This window comes from Sciurus vulgaris, assembly GCF_902686455.1.
Source record: "Sciurus vulgaris genome assembly, chromosome: 11".
NCBI lineage: Eukaryota > Metazoa > Chordata > Mammalia > Rodentia > Sciuridae > Sciurus > Sciurus vulgaris.
The window spans coordinates 109,694,029-109,704,758 of NC_136472.1; the positions used below are offsets into that span (position 1 = coordinate 109,694,029).

Genomic DNA, 10,730 nt, shown 5'->3' on the forward strand with positions numbered 1-10,730 from the left:
TTCAGGAAGGAACTGAACTAAATTTTTATATATGACAAGTAATGAGCCTGGAAAGGGGCTAGGATATGAGCAGGAGGAGAATTTCAAGGCCTTCAAGAAGCCAGGGTGTAAATAAATTACTTGTGGAAGTTGAAGCTGTGTGCATTTCTAAGTATCTCCTAGCTGAATGATAAACTTCTTGGTCCATATATGCACCCCTTTCCAAAGGTCATCCCTGGTACCATGTTAAAGGACAAATGAAATTACTGTATAAACATGAACACAATATTTGTGATTAATAAAGGACAAGAATGCAGCAAAAAGTTCATTCTGAAAAGAGAAAAATTAGAATTAGCAGTAACCAAGAAATTTGTAACATATTCTGTACCTCCTCAAACCCTCTTTCTCAAGCCAGGTGGTTTGAGAAATAGGTATTTCCACTCAGCTGACTCTCGCATCTCTCTTTATGTGTTCTGGTTGCTATACTGAATTTATAATATAAATAAATCTTTGAGATATATGTACACAAGAATATATATTTTTAAAGTTGCATAGAGAAGACTAGGGAAGATTTCAGATATGAGTTAGTTTCTAAGGATCAAATAAGAAGTACAAGGGTAGGCATCAGAAAAAAAAAAAAAAAGTTATTTACAGGTACTCTTTGCTATTAGATTACCCGAATGGCAAGGGTCTATGTACACAATTCTTGCGTTCAGTAGAAAAAGGTAATACGTTTTCTCCTCTGGCCATGGGCATGTGAGAAAGGATTAACTCAGCTACCTGACTTCTGAAATTTAATGGATGTATTTATGGAGGAATATTAGAGGTGACTGGTCTTGATTCAAAAATGCTAAGTTTCCTAGACCTGGACTATGTTTTCAAAAATTCAAGATGCATTTAGCAAAGCAAGGAAAAATAAATTCAGGCTGCTAGCTTGGCAGCTGGTCTGGATACAGTATTTTGCTCTGTTTACTCTGTCAGAAAGCCAGTTCCATTTGATTAAATTCTGAAATTAGAATGCATGCACTCTGGAAGATACCAAGCAGCTTCATGCTTTTACCCGTATGGAAAATGTGATTAAGGAAATGAACTTGACGGCTGTAGCATCAGAAGAGATCAATGCAACAGCTGTATTCAACCAGGCTCAATGGGCTAGACCTTTACTTTATTAAAATGGATGGCTTTAGCATAGAAACTGTGTCCACATCACAGAACTGCCATATTGCTCTGAACTCAGGCCGAGAAGGAGCCAAGAGGAACTGCCATCAAATATTATGGCAGCACTGCCAATGCAGATCCACTCTCACACCACAAAGCTAAAATTAAGCCAAAAGAAGAGATAATTAAGGAATTTATATGCACAGTCTTCCTACACCAGCATATTGGATTATTTTCAAAAATTACTGGTATATCCTAAATTGGCCAGCTTTCCAGGATCCTCCCCAACCCAGTAAAAACATCTTGAAATTCTCTGTGGGGTGGCAATACCTTTGCTTTGCCTAAAATGAAGTAGACTATGAATGATAATTTACATGTGAAATATTGTCAGAAGCCAAATATGACCAGATAACCCACAAAAACACCTGTGTTTATTTACCTAGTTAGAGAGAAAGGGAGGATTTTATTGGCAAACACGTTGGCACCTATGATTGCCAAGTCTTCACTTTGGCCATATAGGCTTGTTAATAAGTTAAAAATGAAGTGCAATTGAGGTACTATTGTCTTACCTATGAAAAGCAGAAGTGTGAAGGGAGTGCGACCTCAGAGATGGCTGAGCTGGAGGATAACCTAGACAAGACTTCCTAGAATAGAAGTATATTGTCATGGACGACCTGTTCCAGGATGTGATCCTTGGGCTTCATACATTAAGAAAGTGCTTTTGCAATGGCCTGCAAATATGATCAGATTTTCTGGGGCTGTTTCATGGTATCCAAACTCACGAGAAGTTGGTACATACAACAGAATGCTCAGAACCATGGGACCTGAAATTTTCACATGAACTGAGCACAGTCTCTCTTCAGACGTACTAGGTAGATGTTTGATTGGTTAGCTTGGAAGCAGGGCAAGAAAAGTGGATGGATCTCACTTGCTGGCTCTGCCTCCATCTCTGCAGATTAGATGATATTCTCAATGACAACACACTCTTTCTTCCTTAGGAGAAAATTTGGCAAATTCCAATATATGGCATTGCCTTTTTAGAAATACTAGGAAGATTATCTTTTCTGTTAATACATTCTTTGGGTTTTTTTGTTTGTGTATCTTCCAACTTTGTTGAAATATAACTTATGTACAATAAATTCATCCATTTAAATGTATGATTTGATGTCTTCGCTGTTGCATATGCTCATGTAATTATCAACACAATTAGAGAACATTTTCATTACCCCTCAAAAACTTCCTTCGTGCCCCTTCCCAAACAATCCTCATCCCCAAGCAGCCACAGATCTGCTTTTTTATATACATGTGTGTTGTAAGGTCATATAATACATAGAATTCCATATCCTGTTTTTGTCACATATAACATAAATGTCATTATAATACATATAACATTTGCTTTACCAGTCTGGGGATGTAGCTCAGTGGGAGAGCACTTGCCAAGCCTGTGAGACCCTGGGTTCAATCTCCAGCCTGTAAATAGAAGTTCACATTACTTAAATTTCAGACATTTGAATGGCTACCTGGGATGTTAACTTAAATCATGGGTTGCAAGCTCAAATGGCTTCAGGGACCAGGCATGTAGCTGAAATACATGAGATGAATTAGTATAAGGCAGTGGGGGGTTGTGGTAACTGAAAATGCACAACCCACCAAAAGACATTCACATTTAATTTCAAAGGTATGCTGGCAAAATTGAGTGCAGAAAATAAGCAAGTCACAGAAGAGTGCATACAGTATAATATCATTTATATTGTTTTAAGACAGGTAAAACAATTTGATATTACACTTAGGAATATCCACATAGTGAAGGAGTATTTTAAAAAAATCAAACTTGGAAATGCAAAACACCTGCCTGAGAAGAGTATTCATGTCTGGCAGGAGGAAATGTGAGTAGATTATCCAGGCAAGTTAAACAGAAGGCACTTAAAGTGTGGGGTGGTATTTTATTTAAATTGGGAGTTGAGTATAAGGGTATTATTTGTATTTTATTTTTATTGTTTTGTACATATTAAATATAGTGTAATACATCGTTTTAAGAAAAAAAAATAACTTTTAGGCAAAGAAAATTCAATGCTGGATTTGGCTGCTGGCTACCCTAGCCCAATAAATAGTGTCGCATAGTCACCAACTGAATAAGCTCTGAGGCCAAGCTGCCTGATCAAATTTGAATTCCTGCTTTACCGCTAAATAGTTTTGTGCCCTTGGGTAGTTTAGCAGAGAATTACTGACATTCTCTGCAAACTAAAGCCCAAAGGCTAAACACAGTCCTTTGCCAGATTTTTGTAAACCATCCAACTAAGAATGGTTTGTATGTTTTTAAGTGTTTGGAAGAACTGTCCTCAACCACAGACCCCAAACTGCGAATAGCTTTGGAAATTAGTTTTAGCTGCAGGCTTGATAATATTTATTTAACCTAAACCTGGTACACATGCACACATGCCAAACTTATTTGGTAGTAACATCATTTCAATAGCAACTAGTTGTTTGAATCACAAGCAGTCTCAAACTGCTTTAGACACTGTGAAGAGTAACAAGACGCAAGAACTGCATAACTACACAACTTTGCAGTAGATGCATATTCTGAGCTCAACAAGAGTTCTAACAGTGTCTTTTGGGCCTGGATGTAAGTTGAAAGAATATTTTCCGATTTCAAAAGTCCTTTAACTATGCAATTGAGGAGCTTCCACCTAAACTTCAATTGAAAGCAATTAATCTGAAATGTAATGACATGCTAAAAGGCAACTATCAAGAGGAGAGTTTAATAGAATTGTATAAATGCCTTCCAAGCAATGAATATGCTCCATTAAAACCATATGCTTATGGATTCATATCAGTATTTGGCAGTGTCTATCTATATGAAAAGAAATTTTCAAAGATGAAATACATAAAATCTCATTCAAATTCAATGTTAACAGATGAGCATATGCTGTTGATTGTGATGTAAGGAACACAACTTTGAACTCCAGTTAAGTGAAATGTTGTCCTGGCCTCCACACCATTTTCTCCTTAGCATGACAATACTCAATTATTGTTATATTTAGATGAAATAATCCTTGTGAAATGGTTAATAGCAACCTGACATATAGCAAGCACTCATTTTTTTTTCTTATCCACCATCTATTTTGGACATACATTTCCATGGTTTTTAAAAGTTAAATATTATAAGCATAAATGTTTGCACCTTGGATTAGGATCTAACTTCCAGTAATAGAGAAAAGTTGATAAACATTTAAGTAAAATTTATTTTTCTTACCATGTTATGCTTATCTGCCCAGGAAACTAAATAAAACTTTTTTAGATCAAAGAGACTACATAATTCCTACCTTGCCTTCCTGGAATGTTTCTTTTTTTTTTTTTTTTAATTTTGATTCCAAGGAGGGATAGCCTGTCTGAGAAGTTTATTCCTTCATCAAACAAGTGCTCAATAAATATTTACTCTTTGGACTCTTAATAAGTACAAATAATGATACATTTAAGCCAGGTGGAGTGGTGCATATCTGTAATCCCAGCAACTATGGAGGCTGAGATGGGGGATTGTGAGTTCAAAACCAACCTCAGCAACTTAGCAAGGCCCTAAGCAACTCAGCAAGACCCTGTCTTTTTTAAAATATAAAAAAGGGCTGGGGTTGTGGCTCAGTGGTTAAGCACCCCTGGTTTCAATCCCTGGTACCAAAAAAAAAAAAAAAAAAAAAAAAAAAAAAAAAAAAGGTAAATTTAGAAAGGATATCTGCCCTCAGAAAACTTTACTGTATTAGGGGAGATAAAACATAGATTATACCTGAACCTCTGAATCTAGGTGTGAAGTCTCATCTCCCACCCCGTCCCCAATACTTGAACAGAGAATGAGAGGGAGGCTCTAAGAAAAGGAAAAATCAAGGTGCTGTCAGATGGAAGATGAACGGTTGCTAGGTAACAAAATATCGGATGTTTGCCACACGTTCCTAGGCCTGTAAATTAGTATAGTATTTTTTCTTGCTTAACCTTATCAAAATGGGGATGTTCTTTGTAATTTAAAAAAAAAGGCATTGACTATTCTAGATGGATAAAAATTTAAGTGGTGGAAAAATGAAAAGGACAACCTATTTAGTTAAGGAGATTAGAATAGGCATAGACAAGAGGTAAAAAGAGCAGAAACTATCTGTGGGAATAACAGGCACAGGCAAAGGCCAGCAAAGACACTTGGTCAGATTATGAAAAGTCTTTTTAAAGGAAACATATATGTATATATACACACACATATATATACACATACATATATATATATAAATTATATATACATACATACACACACATTTAAATATATGTGTGTTAGCAAGCATTTATTTTTCATATTTTTACTAGTATCTTATACATAATGGTGGGATTCATTGTAGCTTAAAGTCTTAAATGTCTGTTTATGGAATGTGCAGTTTATTATTGTTACACTGCTTCAGTGACTCTCAGGTGTCTGGGAAGCTAAAGGCAATATTTTTCTCCTCTGATTTAGAAGTGCCTTTTGAAGTAGGGTTGCCTTCAGATATTCCAGTGAAATAAGGGGTCTAGTAAACTATTACTTTTTAAAAGAAATTATTAGCTTAGTTGAGAAATAATTGCATATACCAGGGGAAGTTTCTAATGGGCTTTCATTAGTAACAATGTCGGTGTTGATCTTCAGTGCCTAGAGATCTGCAGCAGCTTGCTTGCCTCCCTCTTGCCATTCACCAAAGACATTGATGTGTACATGTCAGGGCATACTGTGCAAAAAAATGGTGGTCTGAACCTTGTCACATCATGGGTGAAGCAACTGGCCAATTTGACTAAGTGTTCTGGAAGCTTAACAAAATCTGCCACACTATATAAAAATACATTTCTAATATCTGAAAAACTGGATCTCACTTAAAAGCAAGGTAGCATCTCCAAATGTGCTTCTGTAGAAAAGACCCTCTTCAGGAAGAAAGAAAGTATATAAAAATTTTACCTTTATGGATAAATTAATTGGTGAAATACTGGTTAAAATAAAGTACTGCCTTTTTCTGAAAGTGTTATCAGAATCTCTAACATGCTTTTATACATTATGACTTCCTAAGAATATAATAAAACATAAGTCACTTGTCAAATTGATTGTCCTTGTGTCTTTTCAAAGGAGTACCTTGTGTTTCTAGTGGATGTTTTGTATAACAAACTTTTGGAGACGTTGGAGTAGTAACAATTTGATCAGAGATATAATTTAGTTAGTGCAGGAGCAATTTACATTCAGGATAGAGGGGAGAAACAGCACACAAAAACAAGCTATGCGTCCAGGTAAATATAGTACAGGTGATGAAAGTAATTATTAGAAATAAATACATTGTGAAGATGAACTGAGCAGGACTTTGCAACAAATTGACATAGGCAATAAGGACAGGATATAGGCAGTAAGAATTCATTGGTATTGGAATTTATACTTTTTGTAGGGTTAAAAAATGGGAAAACTTTTCATAGAAATTGGGAATATGAAGAGTCGTACCTTTATGGGACCTGAATAAATTCGCTGAAGAAATGAAAGACAAATTTGCTGGAAACAATTGAGCCTTCTGATTATCACTTACTCTTCCTTCATTATAGGATTTTTGTCCCTCCTTTCTTTCTTCTAACTCATCCACAGTTTTTAAGTACTTTGTTTTAGTTGTAGGTGGACACAATACCTTTATTTTTTTTTAACATGGTGCTGAGGATCGAACCCAGGGCCTCATGCATACTAGGCAAGTGCTCTACGACTGAGCCACAACCCCAGTCCCTAGCTTATCCCTCTTAAGAGTTATACTTATGACTAAATCTGGCTACTGAGGGAAAATCTTATTAGTGTCCCTTTTTTTCTATATTCAAAACAGACATTCTTTTAGAGTTTTAGTGCTGATGAGTATAGGAAGTAAATATTCTAATATGAATCTACTTCAACAAATGCTAGGCAGTTGCTTAGAATGATGCAGTAAGTAGGGGGAAAGAAACAAACAAAAAACAGTTAAAAATGGCTTTTTAATTTTTAACTCATTTTAGAATGACAATATGCTGTAACATATATCACTGATATTAAATGAAAATTCATTTTGTTCACTAACGTGAATATATTTTTTAATAATATGGTCTACTCTTAGAAAATTTTGTCTTTGCTTTAGGCAATTTCATTGAAAGAAGCATATAGTGGTTCCTGTTTCTCTACAATACAGCCTTTGTGAGTAGAAGAACATACTGCAACTTGGATGCTACTACAGATGTTAAAGAACAAGAATTTAGACAGCCATTGATTGAGACTTAAAATAATGGAGTATTTATGTGAACAAGGTTCTCCTCTTGCCAAGCAAAACAAAATACAATAAACCACATCGTTTTCTTTTTTTCTGGCACATCCAATATTCCTCAACCAAAGCCCTACTCCTGATGACCACATGACAGAACAAACAAGTGAAGTCACTCCCTGTTAGTCCTCCTTTTCTCTTTTGGGTTCTCTTATGCTAGATTTTTGTTCCCTTATTTACAGTCTTAGCTTCTTCTTTAAGGAATATATTCCAAAGACAATTTAATGCTAAATAATCTCCTGATGATTATATGAGACAACTGATCTACCTGTTGTCTTTACCTAATTAACAGCACCCTCTTTCACTAGTGTCCTGATTTGCTGATGTAACCAATTTATGTATCATATCTAATTTTTCTCTTCTCTCAATTCCCCATTTCCAATTTTAACAGTTTTCTTTTGAGCATAGAATTATAGATTAAATGGGAATCAAAGAAGTCATTTAGTCCTAGTTTTCACTATGAGAAATCCTCTAATAAAATCCTAACAGGATTTAGCCTCCATTTGAACTTTCTGGCAGTTAATGTATTACCTTTTGAGATGGTATTTTCTACTACTAGGCATTTCTAAGTTTTAGGAAAGTCTTCCTTACTTTCAACTTCAATATCTTCCCAGCATAAAACTCATCATATATAATTGGAATTCTTTTCTCAAACATAACTTTTATAATACACAGCCTAAGGCACCCACTGTGCACTGTGAACTAACTTTTTTTTAGATTATCTGGAATAGTGCTATGTGTTATCTTTGGAAAAACTGAAAAAATAGTCACTTGAATTATTTTGTTGCATGTTTCAGAAAAGGAACTTCAGTTGAAATGCTGAAAGACTATCATTTATTAGCTGAATGATCCTGGAAAATTCATTTCTTTTGGGCTGTTTCTTAGTATCAAAAATTAAAGTATAAAATCCTTTTTATAGATTGCCCTGAGAATCAAATTACATACAAAAGAGCAGAGACCTTATCTAGCTTGTTCTCTACTTGATTCTAAGTGCCTAATGCAGACAGCAGCAAGCACAGAATAAATCCTCAAAATCTAAAGAAGAAACAAGAACAACAACAAAAAACAACTAATAGCCTCTGGCAAATTGCCCTGCATGGAACACTCAATAAAAGGTAGCTAGTATTATTCTTTCAACCACCCTTCCTATGACCTGCTTTCTAGATCTGTTCCTATATTAATTATATTTACCCTTATGAAAGTTCCATTTTATATTTTTCTTAAGATGTGTTTCTAACAAATTACTGTGTAGTGTGTGACGACTTTGCTTTACTTGAACATTATTATTTTAAGGAAGTGTACACAAAAGAAGTACACTGAGAAAAAGTTAATTCTACCTGTTTGCATTAAAAAAATGGCATTTAAACCCCCACTTTCTCACCAGGCATGGTGGTGCACACCTGTAATCCTAGTGACTCAGAAGGATGGCAAATTCAAAGCCAGCCTCAGCAATTTAGCAACACCATCTCAAAATAAAAAATAAAAAGGGTTGGGGATATAGCTCAGTGGTAAAGCTCCCATAGGTTCAGCCTTCTGTACCCAAACAAAACAAAACATGAAAATCAAAAAGCAAGCAACTCATATTCTCCCAATAACATTCTTTAAATTCTGGGGAATATATGGTTGAGAACAAAATATCAGCAAAGGAATGATCAATCAGACCAGGAATAGTGCAGTAGCATGAGAATTCATTGCAACCAATACTTATTTTTATTAGTGAACCTAATGAACAGTCTAGTGTAGTGATTATTGATTTATTAGCCTATTAAGAATATACTCCTTGATCTCCTCCATGTCAGGACTGCGTAAAGTTCATACACAGTGTTTATCACAGAGAAGAGTCCCAAATATTTTTGTATGATTGAAGGAATAAAGAAATTTCAAGGAACTATGAATAGATAACAAATGATAGGAATCCATAGGACTGATGTTCCACCAGTCTGTTTTGGAACAGCAGATTCAGATTAAGGAGCTTGGATTGAAAACAAACAAAATGAAAAACAGAAAAATTAATTTGGAATCTTCAGCAAAGGGAATGCAGATCATCTTAATAACTTGAAAACACAGTTAAGGTTTAGGTGTTTTGTTTTTTAGTACGCAGAGGCGCTCCTCTATAATCCCTGAGGCTCAGGAAGCTGAGGCAGCAGGATCTGGAGTTCAAAGCCAGCCTCAGCAACTTAGCGACACCCTCTCAAAATAAAATATAAAAAGGGAAGGGGATGTGGCTCAGTGGTTTAGCGTTCCTGGGTTCAATACCCGGTACCAAAAAAAAAAAAAAAAAAAAAAAAAAGAAAAAAAGAAAAAAAAAGAATATTGAAGATGGTAAGTGCTAGGGTGCTAGGGAAGAGACGAAAGAATAAACCAGTGTAATAAAGATGATTCTTTTTCACCAATCCAAGTTAGAGAGTCTGGGAATATGCCCGTTAAGGAGGCTCGAATTTCAAGTCTCAAAGTAGGGGAACCAGCTGTGGAAATCGGGAGAATTTTGATCCCATATAGGAACTGTGTGTACAAAAAGTGAATGGTTGTTGCTCAGCTTTGTGGTTACCTAAGAAAACCCCAACTGTCTCCTTCCTGAGCTAATCATAGTAACACTTGTGATAACATTAACAACCCCTAATTTTATACTAAATAAAAACAATCTCTAAAAATAAAAGTGCGGTACACCAAGAAAGGATTTTAAAAGAGGACTTGTTCGCAAGCTAACTGAGGGGAGGCATTCGTTTTAAATCGAAGTTCAAGCTCTAACACTTCCAAATGCCAGACGCTGTTGCAGCACACTTCTTAGGAGATCGATTTTGACCCCAGGGATTGGGTATGGTGAGAATCTGGCTTGGCGGCTTCGGCCGCGGCCCTCCGGTTCCCTTCCCTTTATAAGGCGGGTCGGGCTCAGGCCGCAGCGAGGCACTCGACGGCTCTCGGTTCGAACGCTAGGTCGCGCCGCCTGGCGAGGCCCGGGGCGAATCGCTCCCGGCCTGGCAGCGACGGAACAGTCTCCAGAGAACATCGCCAAGGCGCTGAGATCGTTGTGGGAGGAGGGGTAAGCCGCCCTGCTCCCTTGATCGCCGGCGGCCAGGGACACATAGTTCCGGGCCATTTTCAAACACTGCCCGCAGTGTTTACGGTACGTGGGTCGGTCAAGGCAGTCCTCTGGCAGAGCCGCAGATCAGTCCGGCCCGTCTCGGACGCGGATACTAACTTTTCCAGAAGCCATAACCAACGATGCCGCGCCCCAGCAGCCAATTTAAGGAGGCCTCTCCTCGCGAGCATGCGCCGTCC

General features: G+C 36.8%; 1 protein-coding gene across 1 annotated transcript; it reads right to left on the bottom strand.

Moving 5' to 3' along the window:
* Nucleotides 1–7,065: 7,065 nt before the first annotated feature.
* Nucleotides 7,066–10,714, bottom strand: LOC306639493 (uncharacterized protein C11orf71). The gene has a single exon (XM_079103113.1). The coding sequence runs from the start codon at nucleotides 10,546–10,548 to the stop codon at nucleotides 10,189–10,191; it is 360 nt and encodes a 119-aa protein (XP_078959239.1). The 5' UTR covers nucleotides 10,549–10,714; the 3' UTR covers nucleotides 7,066–10,188.
* Nucleotides 10,715–10,730: the final 16 nt, after the last annotated feature.